Here is a 25,253-nt window from a genome sequence, read left to right on the forward strand (position 1 = left end):
AAAACCCAGAACGTCTGATTATATTTGGATGCAGGCCACACCCCCAAGGAAACTCCTTTTCAACTGATTGGCTATTCACAGCAGATTCAGTCATGGGAGTGATCACATATACTCAGTGAGAATCATGGCCCAGCCAAGTTGACACATAATCTTAACCATCACTGGTTCTTCACCAGGATCTTAAGTAAGAGCAGCGTTCCCATCAATTGCATTGTCGAAGTGAGCAGACTCAATGTATATCAACATTTTAGCCTGAGGTTTTCTTAAGTGTGTAAGATAATAGAAGATAAGTTTTGTTATGCTGAATATGATCAGGATGCAGACTAAGAATATTACAATTTCTTGCAATAGTGATTTAGCTCATGTACTTATTCTTGATGGTGATTAACCAAATAAATTTGGTGTTTGTAAGTGTATTACGGAAACCCTGGTGGTGTAGTGGTTAAGTGGTGGGGCTGCTAACCAAAGGGTCAACAGTTCAAATCCTCCAGGCGCTCCTTGGAAACTCTATGGGGCAGTTCTACTCTGTGCTATAGGGCCACTATGAGTCAGAATCGACTCGATGGCACTGGGTTTTTTTTTTTTTTAAGTGTTTTACAGTATGTAACCAAGTAGCTTGCTGTCTAATTCTGTGTATATCCTGTTTTACTTCTCCTGTGTTATTTATCTGAATACAACAAGCGGTATTTGCTACAGTGCAGATTACAGTTTCTTGCACTAATAAAAAAAAATCTAATGCTATTTTGTTATCTCATGTCACCTTGGCTAATGAGGTCAGAGACTGCTGTTGTGCTTCTGTACCATTAGCAACTCCATCTGCTATTTGTCCCATAATGGTTGATAAATTTCTTAAATATTTCTCCAATTCAACTCTACCATAATAGGGATAAAAGCTACCAATCCCACCCTGAGTATTGGACCAGTGGGTTTCCTTTTGACTCTCATGTTACAATGTGTAACAATTTAACATTACCTGTTCAGTATTTACTAGCATTATTACTATTTTTTTTTTTTATATCTAAAGGTAATCCTAAAACCCCCAAAGTGCATTGCCCAAGAATCTAAACAAGAGATTGTTCACATAAACTCACTGTTAGTTGGAAAGGGATAAGCTAAACTAGTATAGTTGGAGCTTCTACACAAAAACATATGTCCATAAGGAGCACACAAAGTTTGTCTAGAGGGAACAGAAGGTATAGAAAAATGTACATGTGACAACCGAGTTTCCATTAGAGAATACATGATTAGCAAGATAATACAGGATGGACCTCATCTGTTGGAGGTCTTCAGTTAATCTATTTAAAACATACTAAATGTTCTTTCCAAGGGCAAGCTGCCCCTCTGTGGTTTATCTATTAACAGTCATAAGTCACTTTCTCAGAAGCAGAAGTGGAGTCTAAGACAAAACAGAATCTGAGCCATGAGGTCCACCTCCTCTCAGAACCTGGTTTCTTTGAGGTATATAATTTTCTGCATGGTAAGGGGGTGAAAGTTTGATTACAAACATCAGACCGGTATTTCATACAACACTGTGTTGAAGATGGATTAAACTAATTACTGATTTTCCCTAAACATAGCTCTCAGTCTAATCTTTGGAGTCCATTTCCCAAAACAGACTGAATTCTTCAAAAAAAAAAGCACAATGCCCAGAGCAAAATGGCCTTATTATTTTATCTGGACCATTGTTTGATTTAAAAGTGGCTTCAGGAACCAGTTTTTTCCCTCAAAACTCGAGGTTCCAAGGACACCCAAAGGTGATGGGCTGTGTGAGTTACCCCAGCCCCCAGGAAAGCCAGAAATCTAGATACCAGGAGAATTACAACTCGTCCACGGTTCCCTCCTTTCACTTATGATCTTGCTATAGAATCTTTGACCAAAAATATCCAATAATAGTAGCTGGGTACAATCTGGTTTTTAAGATCCTAGGCACCCTATAGCAAACTAGGAAGTAGAGCAGAAACACTTGCAATAGTATTAGACCAATTGTCAGGAATAACCACTGAAACCATGACCCTAAGGTCTTTGAACCGAGGAAACAAATCGCATGAGGTATTTGTAACTACCTTTCAGTTACAACAGTTAGTAGCTGCTTTTCACTTCAACAGCTTTTTGCCTCAACGGCAACTACATTCTGCAAACCCACAGATTGCATATTAATATAAACACAGCAACATTTATCTGTTAAGGCACAAAACTAATAGGAAATCTAGTGCTATTGGCTGGGTAGTGCTATTCTATTTTGTAAAATCATAGTTAGAACAAATTTCAGACACTTCTCTGTTTATGATATTTACAGCTTTGCCAAGTTTACCAATAAGAACTTCTAATTCAGAGCTGTAATATCTAACCCTATTAGTTAGATAATTTAGGAGAAAAGAAAATGTTTTCTTATATCCAGAAAGTAGGACCTTAAAACATCAGCAATATTCCCACATAAAACCCATAATATTCCTTTACTCAGTCTTATGTAGTTAATTTCTGTTCCATGTGATTCTGAATCAGCCACAGTCTGTGAACTGATCAGCTTCTATGTAAGAGTTCTGGAAATCTTGATTCAGTCTAGTCGCAGTCCTTTTCATAAGTCCAATATAGCACATCTTTTTGTTGAGATATTTTGGTCAAACGTTTTCAGCAAATCAGCAGGGTAAAAACTTATCTGCAGATGACAAATCTTAATATGGCTTAATCAAAGCAGAATACAGTAAGTTTAAAAAAAAAACTTTAGACAAAAAGTTTTTAAATATAATGATTAAACTTAATTTCAAAGAGCTTCAGATATAATATATTGCATAATAATTTCAAGACATAATACCATATAGTCAGGATATACCAAGATTATCAAGTCTCTAAATACTTGAATAGTAATAAAAAAAAGACTTCATAGGTAAATGATGTGAATTCCCCAGTCAAATCATTGGCTTTGATGCTAGATTCAAAAAAATAAAGTTGCAACCAAGTTAACAATAAAGAAATAATAATAAAATTATGGCATGATATTATGTGTTTGCTGTCTAATATTAGGTCAAAACCTAAGAGGAAATACTAACAAAGAAATTTTGACCCAAAGAGAATCAGGGGTTTCTCTTGATCTTGACAACACATTCCATGTAACTTATATTAAATAAACCTTTCCTTTATATAAAAATATATATATATATATATATAAAATTTGTGGCTTTCCGTAAAGTTTCAAAGTTGTCAGAAGTATATTATAGGTCACCATAAAACAATATCTAAGTTATTTAACCAAAGATCTTAAAGGTAAAAACTTTAGGTTTTTTTTTTCCTTAAAGCCATGCAACTTGGTTTTCAACTCAGAAATCTTATTCTAATGAAAACACCAAACCTTTGTCTTCGAAGCAGCTTACACAAACAATAAATTAACTCTTTAACTGAGAAATCAGAGAAAATTTTGCTATTTTAGCAGCAAAAAACCCAGTTCTTTGTTTTATATGCTTGTCTTAGGCTGGGTTCTTTAGACAAGCAAAACCAGTAAAGTGTGTGTGTGTGTGTGTGTGTGTATACATATACAGAGAGAGAACGAGAGGGAGAGATTTATATCAAGGAAATGGTTCATATGGTTTTTAGAGGCTGTATGTTCCAAGTCTATAAGGAAGGAAAGAGGATTCTCTTGATTCACATAGCCGCAGGGGCCGGCAAACCCAAGATCGGCATGTCAGAGAGCAGGGCTGTTGCAGGCTGTGAAGATCGATGAATCTCAAGATTGGCAGGCAAGACTGCAGGTAAGCTGTTAGCCCAAGTCCCAAGTATTGGAGGTCAGATGAATAGGAGCCAACTGCAGGATCTGGAACAAGCAAAACCCTGGCAAGGTGAGCAGGAAGGATGTAGGTGGAGCAGGGAAGAGAGATGAAGGCTGATGGGGTGGTGAGCTGCCACAGGCCCCGCCTCTGTCGGTACCCAGTAAATTCCATCATGGGGGTGATCACGCATCAAATTTCAAGAGGAAAGTGATTACAACATTATGCGACTGCCATAACACTGAGAATCATGCTCAGCCAAGTTGACACACAATCTTAAATATCACAATGCTATTTAACATTTTTTTATTTAACATTAGCGCTCCTAAAAAATCTCATAAATTAAACCATTAAAGTTCAGTCAGACATAAAACTTTTGACCATTACCAAATAAATTTCTTTTTAATAAACCTCTTAAATGTTGTCTCTGTTGCACATCTCTTATAGTGCATCCTTTAAAATGGCAGAAATGAACATACTCATTAGCAGACTTAAGTCTTTTCTCTTGTGGCATGAAAAGAACAAGTATATAAACTTAAATTATGATGACTATTAACTCAGTTTAATATCAGTAAGTTACCTAAAAGGTATAGAAATTATTTTAAGCCTTTATATCATAAAACATAACTGCTGATATAAAGTTTATTTAATATTCTAAGTTTTTATTCAACTTTTACCATTTTTCATATTTTTCCCAATCTAATTTTAACTCTTAACAATTTTATCAACTGGCTTGTGGAAATCACAAAGTCTTTGCTCAACTGACCAATTCATTGACATGAATATAACCTAAATCTCAGTTTCCAGGTACTTTCAGATGTGTCTCATCATGAGTTCTATTTTTTTGGCTTCTTGAAGTTCTCCTCTTAGCGAGAACTTGTTTATAGTTCTTTTATGATTGGGACCCACCCAGTTTATGATAACTATAGTTAGACAGTAATTGTTTCTTGTTTCCTTTTGTCTTAAAAAGTCTCCACCTAGTTGGAAACTTCCCTGGAGCTACATGACTTCAGAGGCTGGGGGCTGGGGAAGCCTGAATCTGTCCTGCCCTCACTCTCTTCACTCATGGAAGACAAGATTGGGTCATCCCAATTCATTTACATATGCTTAAGTTGACCTAGATTTTGAAGGGCTATCTATCTAGTAAATACCAAAGCTCTTAAGCAGTTTTGTAAATAATATGTCAATTCTTCCCTATGTTCTCACCTGCCCCCCACCCAGGTTTGTCCTATGCCTCCTTTTTCCTATTCTGGAACTGCTAGCTTTACTTTAAGACCAAATTATCACTTTTCTTTAAATAAAACACATTTCATATAATATGTAGCTTAAGTTCCGTAAAAAGGTTTTGCTTTTAAGATTGACATACAGAACATAGTTTTTCAAAGTAGCTACTAAAAGTCTAAATCATAAGACAGACGCAAGACACAGTTTTTCTTTGGACTAGGAAAGAACTGAGGTTGTAAGACAGCCTTACAAAATACAGCAATTCTCAGCCAAAGCCGCCAATCTGACATAAGACAGAAACTCAGACAACGCTCTTGACCAGAAGTAAACTGTCATGGCAGAAGGAGACAGAAAAAAAAGGATCACATAAACTCGCTGAACAATACTGCACAAAACAAGGATATGGGAATCCTAGTTTCCTGGAGTATATAAATCAATTTTTGGGAAAATGACTCAATTCAACAGAAAAAACAGGTTCTAGATAAAACTTACTAACTTGGCAGAGCCTCAGATGGAGGAACAGTAGACCTTTTGACAAAATCTGAGCATCAAGCAAAAGTTCCCCAAAAAGGAAAAGACAGGACATACAAATGGAAGCTCATTTTCCCAAAGTGGCCACTGAAATTCCAAACTACTTCTAGTATATTCAGCTTAGAGTGTTTTTAAATATGAGCCCCAAACCAGTGTCTCAGTAGCTGGGGGGTGGGGGGGGCGGGCAGAAGGAAATCCAGCCTCATTTATCAAAAATGTTAAGCTCTAAGGTTTAAGCTTTTGGTTTTCCTCCTTCTGAACTTAATTCATTTTGCTGGCAAGAGGCCTAGTCTCTTATTTTAAACCTTAAATATACTAGTTCCTTCAATTGGAAAGTATTTTAAAGTAGCTACTGATGATTTTCTCCCATGTGTCTGTCAGTTTGTCCTACTGTGGGGGCTTGTGTGTTGCTGTGATGCTGGAAGCTATGCTACAGGTGCTCAGATACCAGCAGAGTCACCCATGGTGACAGGTTTCAGCACAGCTTCCAGACTAAGAAAAAGGATCTGACAGACTACTTCCGAAAAGAATTAGCCAGTGAAAACCCTATGAATAGCAGTGGAACACTGTCTGATACAGTGTCGGAAGATGAGCCCTCCAGGTTGGAAGGCACTCAAAAGACGACTAGGGAAGACCTGCCTCCTGAAAGTAGAGTTGACCTTAATGATGTGGATGGAGTTAAGCTTTCAGGACCTTCATTTGCTGATATGGCATGACTCAAAATGAGAGAAACTGTTGCAAACATCCATTAATAATCAGAACGTGGAATGTATGAAGTATGAATCTAGGAGAATGAGAAATCATCAAAAATAAAATGGAATGCATAAACACCGATATGCTAGGCATTAGTGAGCTGAAATGGACTGGTATTGGTCATTTTGAATCAGACAATCATACGGCCTACTAGGCCGGGAATGGCAACTTGAAGAGGAATGGCATTGCATTCATTGTCAAAAAGAACATTTCAAGATCTATCCTGAAGTACAGTGCTGTCAGTGATAGGATAATATCCATACACCTACAAGGAAGACCAGTCAATACAACTATTATTCAAATTTACGCACCAACCACTAAAGCCAAAGATGAAGAAATTGAAGATTTTTACCAGCTTCTGCAGTCTGAAATTGATTAAACATGCAATCAGGATGCATTGATAACTACTGGTGATTGGAATGCGAAAGTTGGAAACAAAGAAGTAGTTGGAAAATATGGCCTTGGTGATAGAAACAATATGGGAGATTGCATGATAGAATTTTTGCAATACCAACTACTTCTTCATTGCAAATACCTTTTTTTTCACTGACATAAACAGCAACTATACACATGGACCTCACCAGGTGGAATACACAGGAATTAAATCGACTACATCTGTGGAAAGAGGCCATGAAAAAGCTCAATATCACCAGTCAGAACAAGGCCAGGGGCCTACTGCGGAACATACCGTCAGTTGCTCATATGCAAGTTCAAGCTGAAACTTGAAAATTAGAACAAGTAGATGAGATCCAAAGTACGACCTTGAGTATATCCTACCTGAATTTAGAGACTATCTCAAGAATAGATTTGACGAAGTTGAAAACTAATGACCGAAGACCAGGTGAGTCATGGAATGACATCGAGTATAATATACATGAAGAAAGCAAGAGGTCATTAAAAAGACAGAAAAGCAGAGAATACCAGAAATATGTTTATCTGTGTTTTATTGACTATGCAAAGGCATTCAGCTGTGTGAGTCATAACAGATTATGGATAACATTTCAAACAATGGAAATTCCAGAGCACTTAATTGTGCTTATGAGGAACTTCTACATAGATCAAGAGGCAGTTGTTTGCACAGAACAAGAAGATACTGTGTGGTTCAAAGTCAGGAAAGGTGTGGGTCAAGGTTGTATTCTTTCACCCTATCGATTTAATCTGTATGCTGAGCAAATAATCAGAGAAGCTGGACTATATGAAGAGGAATGAGGCATCGGGATTGGAGAAAGACTCATTAACAACCTGCGTTATTCAGATGACACAACCTTGCTTGCTGAAGGTGAAGAGGACTTGAAGCACTTACTCATGAAGATCAGAGACCACAGCCCTCAGTATGGATTGCACCTCAACATAAAGAAAACAAAGGAGGTGGAGCCAAGATGGTGGAATAGACAGATGCTTCCGTCGAGCCATCTTTACAACAAAGACCCAAAAAAACAAGTGAAGTGAGTATATTTGTGACAAGCTGGGAGACCTGAGCATCAAAGGCAAGCTTAGACAATGAACTGAGGGGTAGGGGGGTGGGGGGCGGGGGGGCGGTGGGGAATAGGCTGTTCAGAAATGGAGAGGAGTTACTGGACCTGAATCGCGGGGAGCCTTCAGGCACCATTCCCGGAAAGCGGCAGCAGTGGTCTGGCCCTAGCATTCAGTCACAGTTTCCTGAGGGAGAAGCAGCCAGCCACATAGCCCACTCACACCTCAGGAACCTGACAAGGACGGTCTCGGCAAAAGCTAAGTACTTGCGTATATTTTACTGCATCCCCCCCACCCCCAAGCCAGCTTCAGCAGCTGAATTCCTGGGCCTGAGATAGACCCTGGTAAGGACCTAGAGCCATCCTCCTGGCCTTGGGGAAGTAAAAAATTTGCAACAGGGGGAAAAAGATAATTTGCTAGCTTTATTAACTGGGGGAGCTCAGGACAGAAGCGGCTCCTGTCCAGGTATAAACCATCCACGGACCTTGAGCACCTTTCCCTTCTGTGTGGACCTGTGTGGGCCTATTTCAGGAGAATAGACCCTTGTTGGCAAACTTTACCATTTCAGCTGTGCGGTGGAGAGGTGGCTGTTTGACGTTTGACATTGCTTTGCCTATTAAACAAGGTCCTCACCTACCCACAACAGGGACCTAAGGACTGGTAGCTCCACTCAGGTCACCCAGCCACCTGCGACAGGGGTCCAAAGATAACTGTTACCTCCCAGTCCTTACAACCAAAAACTTTGGGTGCCCATGGTCCCTCTGCAGAACCCACCCACCAGCACACTCCAGGGAACAGAGATGCGTTTTCTTCAGAGACACTTGGGGGTCGGTTCTCATCCCCCTGCCTTGTTCAGAGCATGACCCCCTGCTGCAATCAGATACGGGTATATATGCCAATCACTCCTGCCCCTCTAAGACTGTAGGACAGAGCCTGTACCACACACTTGATATCAGCTACCTGGAAACATGAGCTGAATTCATACAAGAAAACTGAATGGACTCTAGACTGATAATACCTGATAACAGCTCTAGCTAGCTGGGGACAGGACACCAGAGCTCCAAAGGCAAAAATAATCAAGCTAGCTCACTCAAGGAGCCCATAGGGGTATACCAAAACAAAACAGAGCAAGCAGCTGCGACACAGTAAGCAAGCATAAACTAATACAATAACCTATAGATGGCTTGGAGACAACAGTCAATATAAAGTCACATAAAGACACAGGCCATGATCACCTCAACAGGCTCTCAAAACAAAGAATCAAGGGATCTTCTAGATGAAAGTGCATTCCTGGAATTACCAGATGCAGAATACAAAAGTTTAATATACAGAACCCTTCAAGACATCAGGAAGAAAATGAGGCAATATGCAGAACAAGCCAAGGAACACACAGATAAAGCAACTGAAGAAATCAGAAAGATTATCAGGAACATAATGAAAAGTTTAATAAGCTTTAAAAATCCATAGACAGACAGCAATCAGAAATTCAGAAGATTAACAATAAAATTACAGAATTAGATAACTCAATAGAAAGAGGAGCAGAATTGAGCAAGTAGAAGCTAGAATTTCTGAACTCGAAGATAAATCACTTGGCACTAATATATTTGAAGAAAAATCAGATAAAAGAATTTTAAAAAATGAAGAAAACTTAAGAATCGTTTGGGACTCTATCAAGAGAAATAACCTATGAGTGATTGGAGTACCAGAGCAGGGAGGGATAACAAAAAATACAGAGAAAATTGTTGAAGATTTGTTGGCAGAAAACTTCCCTGATATTGTGAAAGATGAGAAGATACCTATCCAAGATGCTCATCGAACTCCACATAAGGTAGATCTTAAAAGAAAGTCACCAAGACATATTATAATCAAGCTTGCCAAAACCAAAGATAAAGAGAGAATTATAAGAGCAGTGAGGGATAAATGAAAAGTCACCTACAAAGGAGAGCCAATAAGAATAAGCTCGGAGTACTCGGCAGAAACCATGCAGGCAAGAAGGCAACGGGGTGACATATTTAAAAACTGAAGGAAAAAAACTGCCTGCCAAGAATCATATATCCATCAAAACTGACTCTTAAATATTAAGGTGAAATTAAGACATTTCCAGATAAACACAAGTTGAGGGAATTTGTAAAAGCCAAACCAAAACTATAAGAAATACTAAAGGGAGTTCTTTGGTTAGAAAATCAATAATATCAGGTATCAACCCAAGACTAGAACACTGGGCAGAGCAACCAGAAGGCAACCCAGACAGGGAAATCCAAAAAAAAAAAAGCCCAACACAGGGTAATGGCGATGTTATCATATAATAGAAGACAACATTAAAATAATAAAGAGGGACTAAGAAATGTAGTCATACACCTTCCATATGTAGGGGAAGATAGACGATACAAAGAAATAAAAGTTAGGTTTAAATTTAGAAAAATAGGGGTAAATAATAAGGTAATCACAAAGGAGACAAGCTATCCTACTGATCAAAATAAAATACAAGGGAAAAATACAGACTCAGCAGAAACAAAAACAACAACAAATATGAAGAAAGAACAATATATAAAGAAAATCTACTCAGCACATAAAATCAAGTGGGAAAAAGAACTGTCAACACACAAAAAAAGACATCAAAATGATAGCACTAAATTCATACCTATCCATAATTACCCTGAATGTAAATGGCCTAAATGCACCAATAAAGAAACAGAGAGTGGCAGAATGGATTAAAACCAAGATCCATCTATATGCTGCCTACAAGAGACACATCTTAGACTTAGAGACACAAACAAACTAAAACTCAAAGTATGGAAAAAATATATCAAGCAAACAACAATCAAAAAAGAGCAGGAGTAGCAATATTCATTTCTGACAAAACAGACTTTAAAGTTAAATCCATCATAATGGATAAGGAAGGACATTATATAATGATTAAAGGGACAATACACCAAGGAGATATAACCATGTTAAATATTTATGCACCCAATGATAGGGCTGCAGGATACATAAAACAAACTCTATCAGCATTGAAAAGTGAAATAGACAGCTCCACAATAATAGTAGGAGACTTCAACACACCACTTTCAGTGAAGGACAGGACATCCAGAAAGAAGCTCAATAAAGACACAGAAGATCTAAATGCCACAATCAACCAGCTTGACCTCATAGACATATACAGAACACTCCACCCAACAGCAACCAAGTATACCTTCTTTTCTAGTGCACATGGAACATTCTCTAGAATAGACCACATATTAGGTCATAAAGCAAGCCTTAGCAGAATCCGAAACAATGAAATATTACAAAGCATATTCTCTGACCGTAAGGCCATAAAAGTGGAAATCAATAACAGGAAAAGCAGGGAAAAGAAATCAAACACTTGGAAACTGAACAATACCCTGCTCAAAAAAAGACTGGATTATAGAAGACATTAAGGATGGAATAAAGAAATTCAGAGAATCCAATAAGAATGAAAACACTTCCTATCAGAAAGTTTGGGACACAGCAAAAGCGGTGCTCAGAGGCCAATTTATAACAATAAATGCACACATCCAAAAAGAGGAAAGGGCCAATATCAAAGAATTATCCCTACAACTCAAACAAATAGAAAGAGAGTAACAAAAGAAACCCTCAGGCACCAGAAGAAAACAAGTAATAAAAATTAGAGCTGAACTAAATGAAATAGAAAACAGAAAAACAATTGAAAGAATTAACAAGACCAAAAGCTGGTTTTTTGAAAACTCAACAAAATTGATAAACCACTGGCCAAACTGACAAAAGAAAAACGGGAGAAGAAGCAAATAACCTGAATAAGAAATGAGATGGGCGATATTACAACAGACCCAACTGAAATTAAAAGAATCATATCAGATTACTATGAAAAACTATACACAAATTTGAAAACCTAAAAGAAATGGATGAAATCCTAGAAACACACTACTTACCTAAACTAACACAAACAGAGGTAGAACAACTAAATAGACCCATAACAAAAGAAGAGATTGAAAAGGTAATCAAAAAACTCTGAGCAAAAAAAAAGCCCTGGTATGGGTGGCTTCATTGCAGAGCTCTACCAAACTTTCAGAGAAGAGTTAACACCACTACTACTAAAGGTATTTCAGAGCATAGAAAAGGATGGAGTACTACCAAACTCATTCTATGAAGCCACTATATCCTTGATACCAAAACCAGGTAAAGACACCACAAGAAAAGAAAATTATACACCTATATCCCTCATGAACATAGATGCAAAAATCCTCAACAAAATCCTAGCCAATATAATTCAACAACATATCAAAAAAATAATTCACCATGACCAAGTGGTATTCATACCAGGTATGCAGGAATGGTTCAACATTAGAAAAACAATTAATGTAATCCATCATATAAATTAAAAAAAAGACAAGAATAACATGATTTTATCAATTGATGCAGAAAAGGCATTTGACAAATTTCAACACCCACTCATGATAAAAACTCTCAGCAAAATAGGAATAGAAGGAGAATTTCTCAACATAATAAAGGGCATTTATACAAAGAAAACAGCCAACATCACCCTAAATGGAGAGAGCCTGAAAACATTACCATTGAGACCGGGAACCAGACAAGGATGCCCGTTATCACCACTCTTATTCAACATTGTGCTGGAAGTCCTAGCCAGAGCAATTAGGCTAGATAAAGAAATAAAGGGCATCCAGATTGGCAAGGAAGAAGTAAAAGTATCTCCATTTGCAGATGACATGATCTTATACACAGAAAACCCTAAGGAATCCTCCAGAAAACTACTGAAACTAATAGAAGAGTTCAGCAGAGTATCGGGATACAAGATAAACATACAAAAATCAGTTGGATTCCTCTACACCAACAAAAAGAACATCGAAGAGGAAATCACCAAATCAATGCCATTTACAGTAGCCCCCAAGAAGATAAAATACTTAGGAAGAAATCTTACCAGAGATGTAAAAGACTTATACAAAGAAAACTACAGTACACTTCTGCAAGAAACCAAAAGAGACTTACATAAGTGGAAGAACATACCTTGCTCGTGGATAGGAAGACTTAACATTATAAAAATGTCTATTCTACCAAAAGCAATCTATACATTTAATTCAATTCTGATCCAGATCCCAAGGACATTCTTTAATGAGATGAAGAAACAAATCACCAATTTCATATGGAAGGAAAAGAGGCCCCGGATAAATATGGCATTACTGAAAAAGAAGAACAAAGTGGGAGGCCTTACTTTACCTGATTTTAGAACCTATTATATTGCCACAGTAGTCGAAACAGCCTGGTACTGGTACAACAACAGATACATGGACCAATGGAACAGAACTGAGAATCCAGACATAAATCCATCCACATATAAGTAGTTGATATTTGACAAAGGCCCCAAAACAGTTAAATGGGGAAAAGACAGTCTTTTTAACAATTGGTGCTGGCATAACTGGATATCCATCTGCAAAAAAATGAAACAAGACCCTTACCTCGCTCCACGCACAAAAAGTAACTCAAAATGGATCAAAGACCTAAATATAAAATCTAAAAAAATGAAGATCATGGAAGAAAAAATAGGGACAATGTTAGGAGCCCTAATACATGGCATAAACAGTATACAAACCATTATAAAGTATGTAGAAGAAAAATTAGATGACTGGGAGCTCCTAAAAATCAAACACCTATGCTCATCCAAAGACTTCACCAAAAGAGTAAGGCTACCTGCAGATTGGGAAAAAGCTTTTAGCTATGACATTTCTGATCAGCACCTGATCTCTAAAATCTACATGATACTGCAAAAACTCAACTGCAAAAAGACAAATAACCCAGTTAAAAAATGGGCAAAAGATATGAATAGACACTTCTCTAAAGAAGACATTCAGGTAGCTAACAGATATATAAGGAAATGTTCACGATCATTAGCCATTAGAGAAATGCAGATCAAAACTACAATGAGATTTCATCTCACTCCAACAAGGCTGGCATTAATCCAAAAAACACAAAACAATAAATGTTGGAGAGGCTGTGGAGAGATTGGAACACTTATACACTGCTGGTGGGAATGTAAAATGGTACAACCACTTTGGAAATCGATTTGGCGCTTCCTTAAAAAGCTAGAAATAGAACTACCATACGATCCAGCAATCTCACTCCTTGGAATATATCCTAGAGAAATAAGAGCTTTTACACGAACAGATATGTGCACACCCATGTTTATTGCTGCACTGTTTACAATAGCAAAAAGATGGAAGCAACCAAGGTACCCATCAATGGATGAATGGATAAATAAATTATGGTATATTCACACAATGGAATACTACACATTGATAAAGAACAGTGAGGAATCTGTGAAACATTTCATAACATGGAGGAACCTGGAAGGCATTATGCTGAGTGAAATTAGTCAGATGCAAAAGCACAAATATTGTATAAGACCATTATAAGAACTTGAGAAATCGTTTAAAATGAGAAGAAAACATTCTTTCATGGTTACGAGAGGGGGGAGGGAGGGTGGGAGAGGGACACTCACTAATTAGATAGTAGATAAGAACTACTTTAGGTGAAGGGAAAGACAGCCCACAATACAGGGGAGGTCAGCACAATTGGATTAAACCAAAAGAAAGAAGTTTCCTGAATAAACTGAATGCTTTGAAGGCCATCATAGGAGGGGCAGGGGTCTGGGGACCATGGTTTCAGGGGACATCTAAGTCAATTGGCATAATGAAATCTATTAAGAAAACATTCTGCATCCCACTTTGAAGAGTGGCGTCTGGGGTCTTAAACGCTAGCAAGCAGCCATCTAAGATGCATCAATTGTTCTTAACCCACCTGGATCAAAGGAGAATGAAGAACACCTAGGACACAAGGCAATCACGAGCCCAAGAGACAGAAAGGGCCAAATGAACCAGAGGCTACATCATCTTGAGACCAGAAGAACTAGATGGTGCTTGGCTACAACTGATGACTGCCCTGACAGGGGACACAACAGAGAACCCCTGAGGGAGGAGGAGAGCAGTGGGTTGCAGACCCCAAATTCTCATAAGACCAGACTTAATGGTCTGACTGAGACTAGAAGAACCCCGGTGGTCATGGCCCCCAGACCTTCTGTTGGCCCAGGACAGGGACCATTCCTGAGGACGGCTCTTCAGACATGGATTGGACTGGACGGTGGGTTGGAGAGGGATGCTGGTGAGGAGTGAGCTACTCGGATCAAGCGGACACTTGAAACTGTGTTGGCATCTCCTGCCTGGAGGGGAGATGAGAGGGTAGAGGGGGTTAGAAGCTGACAAAATGGACGCGAAAATGGAGAGTGGAGGGAGAGACCCAGCTGTCTCATTAGGGGGAGAGTAATTGGGAGTGTGTAGCAAGGTGTGTATGGGTTTTTGTGTGAGAGACTGACTTGATTTATGAACTTTCACTTAAAGCACAATAAAAATTACTTAAAAAAAAATAGAAAGAAAACAAAAATCCTCACAACTGGACCAATAAGCAACATCATGATAAATGGAGAAAAGATTGAAGTTGTCAAAGATTTCGTTTTCCTTGGATCCAAAATCAACATTGCATTCGGCAAGTCTGCTGCAAAAGACCTCTTTAAAGTGCTGAAAAGCAAAGATGTCACCTTGAAGACTAAAGTGCACCTAACCCAAGCCAAGGTATTTTCAGTCACATCATGTGCATGTTAAAGCTGGACAATGAATAAGGAAGACAGAAGAAGAATTGATGCCTTCGAATTGTGGTGTTGGCAAAGAATATTGAATATATCATGGACTGCCAAAAGAATGAACAAATCTGTCTTGGAAGAAGTACAATCAGAATGCTCCTTGGAAGCAAGGATGGCAAGACTACATCTTACATACTTTCGACATGTTGTCAGGAGAGATCAGTCCCTGGAGAAGGACATCAAGCTTGGTAAAGTAGAGGGTCAGCAAAAAAGAGGAAGACCCTCAAGGAGATGGATTGACACAGAGGTTGTAACGATGGGCTCAAGAGTAACAATGATTGTGAGCATGGCACTGTACTGGGCAGTGTTTCACTCTGTAGTACATAGGGTTGCTGTGAGTCAAAACCAAATCGATGGAACCTAACAACAACAATGACAACAACAACTGATGATTTTAATTTTAACATTGTGATTCTTTATTGAGTAATGCTATCATAAGAAGTCTGGAACTACCACTTCTTCCTGTGAATTTCATGAAACAGGTCAGGAGCTATTATTTTCCCCTACAAATTTGGCAGAACAGTGCACTATTGCCCAGGTTTTCTCTGAGTCACAAAAAGAACCCTAACAAGAAACGCCACGGGGTTTGGACAGTGTTTCACTTGGACCAATGTGTACCTCCATTGCATGAGTTTGCTTGCGGGTGGCAGGCAGCCTAGTGCTCTAGCCTGTCTCTCCACCACCTTATACTGTCACAGGAATCTTTAATGCTCGTGATGGGCACTGGCAATTGCCCTAATGGCTTTTACTGGTCAGCCCGTGCCCAAATTTTGCAGCTTATAGTGACAGCTCTTTGGAAATAGAATTATCTCTTTAATGTTTCAGGCGCCTGACTGCATTTCACCAAAAGATTAAATGTCACTCTTAACCAGTCAAGCAAAAATTAAGATACTCCTTCATCAAATAACTGGTTTTCAAAACAAATATGCCAAACAAAACTTAAGAAAACATGAGAAAGAGAACAAAAAAAATAAGCAAAGCCTCGTTTTCCAAGAGCACTTACCCCCTCAGTATTGAAGGGACACAGAGTCCAGAAGGGACACTTGGGTGCAGAAGATAGGACCTCTCTCTTGGCCAGCTTCTGCTCCACAGTCAAGGTCTCCTTGAGGTTGACTGGATTCATGGTTCTAGGATCCCTGCAACTACTACGCCATTAACTGTGTAGGGTGAAAACACTACCAAGCTTAGTAAAAAAAAGCAGAAAGGCTTTATTTAGCATATATTTAAAGAGGTAAAAGTAGGAAACGGACAGGCATGTTGCCACAGCCATGCCTGTCTGAATCTCTGTTCCCAGTTCTTAAGGGTGCATCCCAACGGGCTAAATTCAGGGATCCCTTGAAAGTTCCACATTCTCCAGATACACACTATTACACAGTCACACAACCTAATGCGGTATACCAACCTAACAGGTATGTAGAGTGAGTGTTCTCCACCCTCACAGGTCAATTCCTCGCACTTCTTGGGACTCTTCTAAGGCCTTACCTAGGATTTACCCTGTTATGTACCAAATAACCTCGGATACCTAATGCGCTCAATGGTCAGTTCCTCCCGCTTTTTGGGACTCTCGTAACGCGTTACCTAGGTATTGCCAAATAATCCCTGTGCATTTTGTGTCTCCCACAGAGGAGCCACCATCCATCCAAGGTGGATCAGCTTCCAGAGCTGCTGCAAGGTCTCCTGGTGGCACCAGACGTTGCAGCTGGCCTGCTGTCCCACCCACCTCAGGAACTGAGTGGATGCCTCCTGGCTGGCTTGCCAGACATGTTACTGGGTGGAAACCCCAGGTTCTGCTCGGCGTGACTCGTATTGGCCAATAAACAAGAGACTGAGATGGGACAGCAGAAAATGCCCCTTTATTTCATTGCACAAGGAAGAGGAGTCAGTTGGAGCTGCTAATAAGACAGAGATCCCCAGGCTGTGGAAAATTCCACTACCTCAAGCAACTTCGCATCAGAATCCTGCTTTTTTTGCTTGGCGTGCCCTGTAATTTTACATTAAAATTCTGGTGATGCATGAAGTTATATGTAAACCCCATTGTGCCTGCATAGCCTGATTAAGAATGTTGCTGACATAACTTGTATGAGCTTCCTACTTGTAAACCCCTTAAAAGTAACCTTCCCCCTCGCCCTCATGGAACGGTCTTGTCCCCAGCAGCTCCGACTGACCCCTTTTCTTCAGGCAACGAAATAAAGATGCCTTTTCTGCTCTCCCACCTTGGTCCCTCATTTAGTGGCCAATATGAGTCCCGCTGAGCAGAGCCTGGGGTTTCCACCCAGTAACAATTTCTGTGTATTTAAAAGAGATCATATATTCACCATTATCTCTAATGGGGAAGAGTTTCTGTGTATTATTTACTTCCAGTGGATTTTAGAATATGAAACATTCAGGGACTGAAAATATATTGGGGAAAAAAAAGGTAAGCAACTCAACTGAACACTGGGAAAAGAGCTTGACTAGACATGTTTCTGCAAAGAAGATATACAGATGGCCTATAAGCACATGAAAAGATGCTGAGGTGTGATGGATCGCTTGTGTGTGACCTTTCTTGCCATGGTCTTGTAACTCCCACCCAAGTGATTGGGCAGGACTGTGTGATAGCATAATTGTGGCCCACCGAAGGGATTGATCAGTTTTGCCATCCTGCTGGGTTTGAAATGAGCCATCCCAGAGGTAGGAAACAGAGAATCCCACCACCACCAAGGAAGAAGAGTCAGAAGACTCTTTGGACCCAGAAGAGAAGACAGTGAGCTGTAACCCTGAAGATGGTGAGAAGTGGTGGCAGAAGAGACCTGGCAGCAGAGACCCAGCAGCAGGAGATGGCATGGTGGGCTTCCCAGCCCATGGAGAGAGAAAGCAAGTGCTTCTGGGCAGAAGCCTAGGGCTAGGGAGAGGCATGCCTGTGAGAAGCTGTCCTGGTGGAAGAACTCTTTCCTTGGGTGTTCCTGAGCCTTAATTGTAACCCATTACTTCCCTAATAAACCCCATAATCATGAGTATGGTCTGTGTGCTCTGTATGGCCATTGTGATGAATTATTGAACCCAGCAGAGAAATAGAGAGTGCTGGGAGGGATGGTTGGTGTCAGAATTGGTAAAGATGGTGGAGAGAGGAACCTTGTCTGGCCTTCGCCTCATGGGAGCCAGCCTTGCACTATTGATCTTTGTTCCCCTTCTCCCTCGTGACGTGAGAGGTGGTAAGATGCTGCCCGCCCTCCCATGCCATTTTTACAGTTAGCATCAGAAGTGGGATTCTTTGTAATGGCTCCAGACTCATGGAAGGATGGGACTTTGTATGAGAAAGAACGAACGGGCTTGGAAAGTGAAACTTTTGATTCTTAGATGGTTGCTTTGATTGTTGTTACCTGTAATGGCTGAGGAAACCCTGGTGGCGTAGTGGTTAAGTGCTACGGCTGCTCACCAAAGGGTCGGCAGTTTGAATCCACCAGGCGCTCCTTGGAAACTCTGTGGGGCAGTTCTACTCTGTCCTACAGGGTTCTATGAGTTAGAATCGACTAGACGGCACTGGGTTTGGTTTTGGTTTTTTTTTGGTAATGGCTGAAAAGCAGCACTTGGAGTGGCCTGGGGCAAAAGCCAGTCCAGCTAAGCAGGATGACTGATATGAGGCCAGGGTCTTCTGGTTCCACCCAGCCAGAGGCCCAAGGCCATATGCATATGAATGGAAAGATAGTTAATGTGTGGAGAAGAGAATATGCAACCGGAATGTTTTAAAAAGGGTTATGCGTTCAGAGCTATGTGTTTATCTGAATGTACTATGGATATTGAATGTTTCTCCTACCTACTCTCGTAAAGTAGACCTAAATGTATGGTAAAAATGAATACTGGGTACTATAGATTACACGGGGAAACCCTGATGGAGTAGTGGTTAAGAGCTTCAGCTGCTAACCAAAAGGTCGGCAGTTCGACTCCACCAGGCGCTCCTTGGAAATGCTACGGGGCAGTTCTACTCTGTCCTATAGGGTCGTTACGAGTCCGAATCGACTGGAAGGCAATGTTTTTTTTTTTTTTTGTTAATGAGTTTATAGATTACAGACAGCATGGAACTTGATTGGATATGCTGAAAGGGGAATTAAGATTTGCACCAGGGAAACACAGGCTGTTTGAATGCGATAGTCCTGTATATAGAGGTGGGCTTAGATGGAAACATGAGCCCCACCCAGATTTTACGTTTGAAAAGACATGTGGAACTACCCAAACCTGCTGAGAGAACTGGAGATTTGCATTTGAAGCAAGCATCTGTGGAGAAAAAGTGACTGTTTTGCTTTTTGAATTTCAAGCAAGCTGTTTGCTATTGGATGCATTGAGGTAGGAGAAGTCACTGTCCATCAGAAAAAGCCCCTTTCCAGGACTGGAAGTTAAAGGGAGCTGGTGACTAGACAGCTTGGTCTGCTCATTTGTGGTGACCACCTTGTCCACTTGATGAGTGGAAGTGGGGACAGTGCATCAATGATCCATTGGTACCTATTGACCTAGCCCGTGGGGGCTAGAGATTAGAGTGAGAGGAAGGGCTGGCTGGTCAGAAGTAAAAGGAGTTGTGTGGACTCCTGTGTTTACAGGTGGAACCCATTGACCTAGCTCAAGGTGGTTAGGGATGAGAGAGTGTGTGAAGGGGCTGTCTGAAGTGCCAGGAAGTGGGTGTGAACTTTCAAGCCTGAGGCTACTACCCATTGTGACCTCACTTGGATGGCTAAGGATGAGCTGACTAGAACCCAGCTGTCTTAGACTGGGTTCTCTAGAGAAGAAAACCAGCAAAGCATATAAATATCTATATAAAGAGATTTGTATCCAGGAAACGGCTCACGCGATTGCAGAGGCTGGAATGTCCCAAGTCCGTGGGTCAGGATAGGGGCTTCTCCTGATTCATGTAGCCGCAGGTGCTGTCGAACCCAAGATTGGCAGGTCGGACAACAAGGCTCTTGCTCACAGGCTGCAAAGATCGACAAATCCCAATATTGGCAGGCAAGATGGCAGGTAAGCTGCTAGCTCAAGTCCGAAGAATCAGAGGTCAGACGAACGGGAGCGAGCTGCGGGATCCAGCGCAAGCAAAAAGCCCCCAAGCCCTGCCAGAATATATTTGATGCAGGCCACATGCTCAAGGAAACAGCCTTTCAATCGATTGGCTACTCACAGCAGCTCCCATAACGGAGGTGATCACATTACATCAGATCTCATCATGGAAGTGATCACATCATCATATGATTGCCAAACTGCATCACAACTGCCAAACCACTAAGAATCATGACCTAGCCATGTTGACACATAACTGTGATGATCACACGGACCGAATGAAGAGAAAGATGTTTGACACCATGACTGGTGTAGATCGCTACAATCTGGTGGTTGCTCTGGTCTGAACTTTGCTTATGGATGCAGATGCTTTGAGTTCCAACTGGAACAGAAGATTCTTCAAGACCAAGGAACATTCTTGTCTCCTCAGAGTACTGGTTTGATAGGGACGGGCAATTTAAACACTGGCTATCTAAAACAGGGGGCAGATATAGGCATGAGATGGCTGCCTTACATGCCGCCTTACATGCCTTCATAGGTGTGCTTACATTAAATGAGGGGACAGGGGAGGATCCCCATTAAATAGTTTCCTCTTTTCCTGATGGGTCTGGGGAAGAGAGGGTGGGAGAAGATGCTGATTAGATTGTATGATTCAGTTGTGAGTGTTGATTGTTAACAGGGTTAGTTGTGATTGTAAAATTTGTAATTCTAGAAGCTGTAACTGTGAAAGAATGGACTAAGTGGGAGGCACTGCTAGACTGGAGTACAGTGGCGAAACCCAAAGTCCCTTAAAGGTTTTGCTATGCTGATACCTCGTGAGGCTCAGAGCAAGGGAATAATCTTCTCAGTTAAATTTTGTCAGAATCCAGAAAGAGTGAAGACGAGGTGACTTTTGGAGAACCTAACCAGATCAGATGGAACCTGCAGCAGATCTGAGTGGCTGGTGCCTGAGTAGCCTCACCCTTGAGGACTCTTTGCCCTATTGAAGGACTAATGGTTTATGATTGTTTCAGATTGGTAAAATGATTGGGAGGGGAAAGTTATCCTCCACGTATAAAAGAACCATGGCTAGAAAAGCCAGGGGGTGGCCTGCATCGTGATGGATCACTTTTGTGTTGCCTTTCTCGCTATGGTCTTGTAACTCCCCCTGCAAGTGATTGGGCAGGACTGTGTGATAGGGTAATTATGGCCCACCAAAGGGACTGGTCAGTTTTGCCATCCTGCTAGGTTTGAAATGAGCCACCCCAGAGGCGGGAAACAGAATCCCACCACCACCAAGGAAGAAGAAACCAGAAGAGCCTTTGGACCCAGAAGATAGTGAGCTATAACCCTGAAGATGGGGAGAAGTCGTGGCAGGAGAGACCTGGCAGGAGAGTCCCAGCAGCAGAGACTCAGCAGCAGGAGATGGCATGGTGGGCTCCCTGGCCCGTGGAGAGAGAAAGTGAGTGCCTTTGGGCAGAGGCCTAGGGCCAGGGAGAGGCGTGCCTGTGAGCACAGCTGAGAAGAGGCCGCCCTGGTGGAACAACTGTATCCGTGAGTGTTCCTGAGCCTGAATTATAACCTGTTACTTCCCTAATAAACCCCGTAACGGTGAGTATGGTCTGTGTGTTCTGGGTAGCCATTGCGGTGAATTATTGAACCCAGCAGAGAAGTGGAGAGTGCTGTGGGAGGGACAGTTGGTGTCAGAATTGGTAAAGATGGCAGAGAGAGGAGGCAGGTCTGACCCTTGCCTCATAGGAATCAGCCTTGGCTGTTGGCCTTGATTCTCCTTCCTCCTCGTGAAGTTAAAGGAGGTCAGATGCCGCCTCTGTGCCGTTTTTACAGATGCTGAAAACCTTTCATCATGCGAATTGAAGCCTCAATGAGTTACCACTTAACACCCATTAAGATTACTATAATACTAATAAAAACCAACCAACCAAACAAAAAACCCAGAAAATAGCAAGTGTTGACAAGGATGTGAATAAATTGGAGCCCTCTTTCCTTGCTGGTGAGATTATAAAATGGTGTAGCCACTGTGGAAAGCAGTTTGGCAGTTTCTCATAAAGCTAAACAAAATTGCTGTACAATTCAGCAATCCACTCCTAGGTATATAACCAAGAAAACTGAAAACATATATTCAGACAAAAACTTGGTGTATGAACGTTCGTAACAGTGTCATTCACGATATGCAAAGGGTGGCAACAGATGCCCATCGGCTGAAGAGTGGATAAACAAAATTTGATATATTCGTACAATGGAATATTATTCAACCATGAACAGGAGTGAAGTACTGACCCATGCCACGACATGGATGAACCTTGAAAACATTATGCTAAGTGAAGGAGGTCAGACACAGGAAGGTCACATACATTGTATGGTTCCATTTTGTGAAATGTCCATAATAGGCAAATCCATGGAGACATAAAGCAAGTTAGTGGTTGCTAGGAGGCCTGGGGAGCAGGGAATAGGGAATGCTTCATGAGTACAGGGTTCGTTTGTTTTGGTAGTGAAAACGTTCTGGAATTAAATAATGGTGGTGGTTGTACAACATTGTAAGTGTACCCAACCAGTTGTTGAGTCAGTTCCAACTTAGAGCACCCCAGGCGTGTCTATGCTCCAGAGGGTTTTCAGTGTCTGATTTTTTGGACGTAGATCACCAGGCCTTTCTTCTGAGGCGCTTCTGAGTGTACTTCAACTGACAGCCTTTCAGTTAGCAGCTAAGCACGTTAACCGTTTGCATCACCCAGGAACGTGAATGTACTTAAAGCCACTGAACTGTACATTTTAAAATGCTTAAAAGGGTGAAATGTTATGTGGATTTTACCTCAATTAAAAAAATCTATCGAATTATTTAATTCTTTTAAACCAACTGGGTAGTATTCTTTCTAAATTTGCATTGAGAATTTCTTGAGAGCATGTTCATAGAGTGTCAAATTTTGTATTAGAATCTTGGCTGTGGTGAGTGTGGCATCATGGGAGCAGAGGTTATTTTTGTATTTGTCGGCTCTTTTAGGAATAAGTAACAGGAATTCAACTCAAACTGGTTTATGGAAAAAGGGATGTTTATTGACTCCTATAGCCAAAAGATCTTGAGTTTTACTATTCAAGCCCAGCTGGATTCACATGCTCAGAAGGTGTAATTGGAATCAGGCTCTTTTCATCTGTTGGAGCTGCTTTTTTCTGTGTTGGCTTCATTCTCATTCTTATTCTCCCCTCACAAAAAACCAAAAACCAAACCCACTGCCATTGAGTTGATTCTGACTCATAGTGGCAAGATATTTTCCAACAGCCAGTTTCAGGTAGGCCTGTGAGGTTTAATATGGTTATTTACATGATTTAAACTGCATGATTCTTAACATTATCTTGAATAAATGGTATTTATATGATAATTTATTTATTTTTTTCTTCTTTTTCCCAATGGTTCTAGTAGATATCCTGGCTTAGTTCACCTGTCCCTCTTTGATGGATGAGTATGGCTGGAGGTTATATGCTCCAATTGGCTCCTGGTTTTGTGGAGCCAGTTGGAGTTGTGAGGTGGGGTAATGTTGGTCAATCCCTGTGGACTGAAAGTGGGGAAGGGTAGTTCCCTGAGAAGGAGTCTGGTGGTGCAAACGCTTGGCTGCTAACAGGAAAGGCCGGCTGTTTAAACCCACCAGCTACTCTGCAGGAGAAAAGACCTGGCTATCTGCTCCCATAAAGATTTCAGCCTAGGAAACCCTGCCCTATAGGGTCTTTGTGAGTTGGATCAACTGGATTGCACACAACACTAGTTCCCTGAGAGAAAAATTGGGGTGGCATTACCAAAAGGGAAGAAAGACCTGGCGATCTACTTCCTAAAATCATCCAGCGAAAACCCTGTGGATCACACAGTCCAATCATGTGAATGGCACAGGACTGACAGCATTTTGTACTATTGTGCTTGGGGCTGCACGAGTCAGGGCCTACTCCTTGGCAAACCAAAAAACCAAACCCACTGCCGTCGAGTCGATTCCGACTCATAGCGACCCTACTCTCCGGCAGCTAACAACAACTAGCAGAAGAGAAGGAATTAGAGGCCGGGTAAGCAAAACACACCGAATGTCCCCCTTAATCTATCTAATTTCTTGCTTGTGTTTGTTGTTTACTTCAGGATAGTGTTGAGTTTAGAAACATCTGCAGTCCTCTGGCTCTACAGATTGAAGGACAGCAGTTTGACAGAGACTTGACTGCTGCCCACCAGTGTTTGAAGACAATAGTCAAGAAGCTGATTCAGTCGCTTCCTTCGGATTCGCACGTGGAGCTTGTGCTTCCTTGAGACAGATCTTACAGAATCACCCAGGTGCATGAGTGTTAAAGACACCAGGGTTAAAACCACACCTAGCACTACTAAAAGAACTATGGACTTGGCCTTTCTAATTAAATCAGCAGACAATGGGTGTTTTGTCACCAGTAAGGAGAGCCGTGAGAGCATCTGTAGCTGTGTGACCAGTGGCATCTGCAGCCTTCAGAATTCTAGCATGTCGGTGAAGTTTTTAAAAACAGTATTTCACATTTTCAAGTATGTTGACATCTTTGCTGACTTTTTGATGGAAATATATTCTACTTTATGCAGCTGAATGGATTATATATATATTTATTTTTAAAATTCATATTAAGTATTAGTTTTAATTGAACAATACCTTAATCTATATTCATCTAGGCCTATGAAGTTTAATATGGTTATTTCTATGATCCATGGTTCTTAAAGCTATCTTAAATAAATGGTATTCGATAATTGATATGTTCTGTTTACTGAGCATTCTGTTTTATGTTATGGGAATGGTCTT

At 40.8% G+C, this 25,253-nt stretch overlaps 1 protein-coding gene across 1 annotated transcript in view; it reads left to right on the plus strand.

The window, feature by feature from the left end:
• The window catches only part of DLEU7 (deleted in lymphocytic leukemia 7), a 45,957-nt gene extending 21,144 nt beyond the window's left edge, over positions 1-24,813 (plus strand). The window contains exon 3 of the mRNA XM_049853206.1: positions 24,578-24,813. Within this exon, the coding sequence (XP_049709163.1) occupies positions 24,578-24,742 (165 nt within the window). The 3' untranslated portion in view covers positions 24,743-24,813. The remainder of the gene's footprint in view (positions 1-24,577) is intronic.
• The last annotated feature ends 440 nt before the right edge of the window (positions 24,814-25,253 follow it).

The sequence above is a fragment of the Elephas maximus genome, chromosome 14, assembly GCF_024166365.1.
Source record: "Elephas maximus indicus isolate mEleMax1 chromosome 14, mEleMax1 primary haplotype, whole genome shotgun sequence".
NCBI lineage: Eukaryota > Metazoa > Chordata > Mammalia > Proboscidea > Elephantidae > Elephas > Elephas maximus.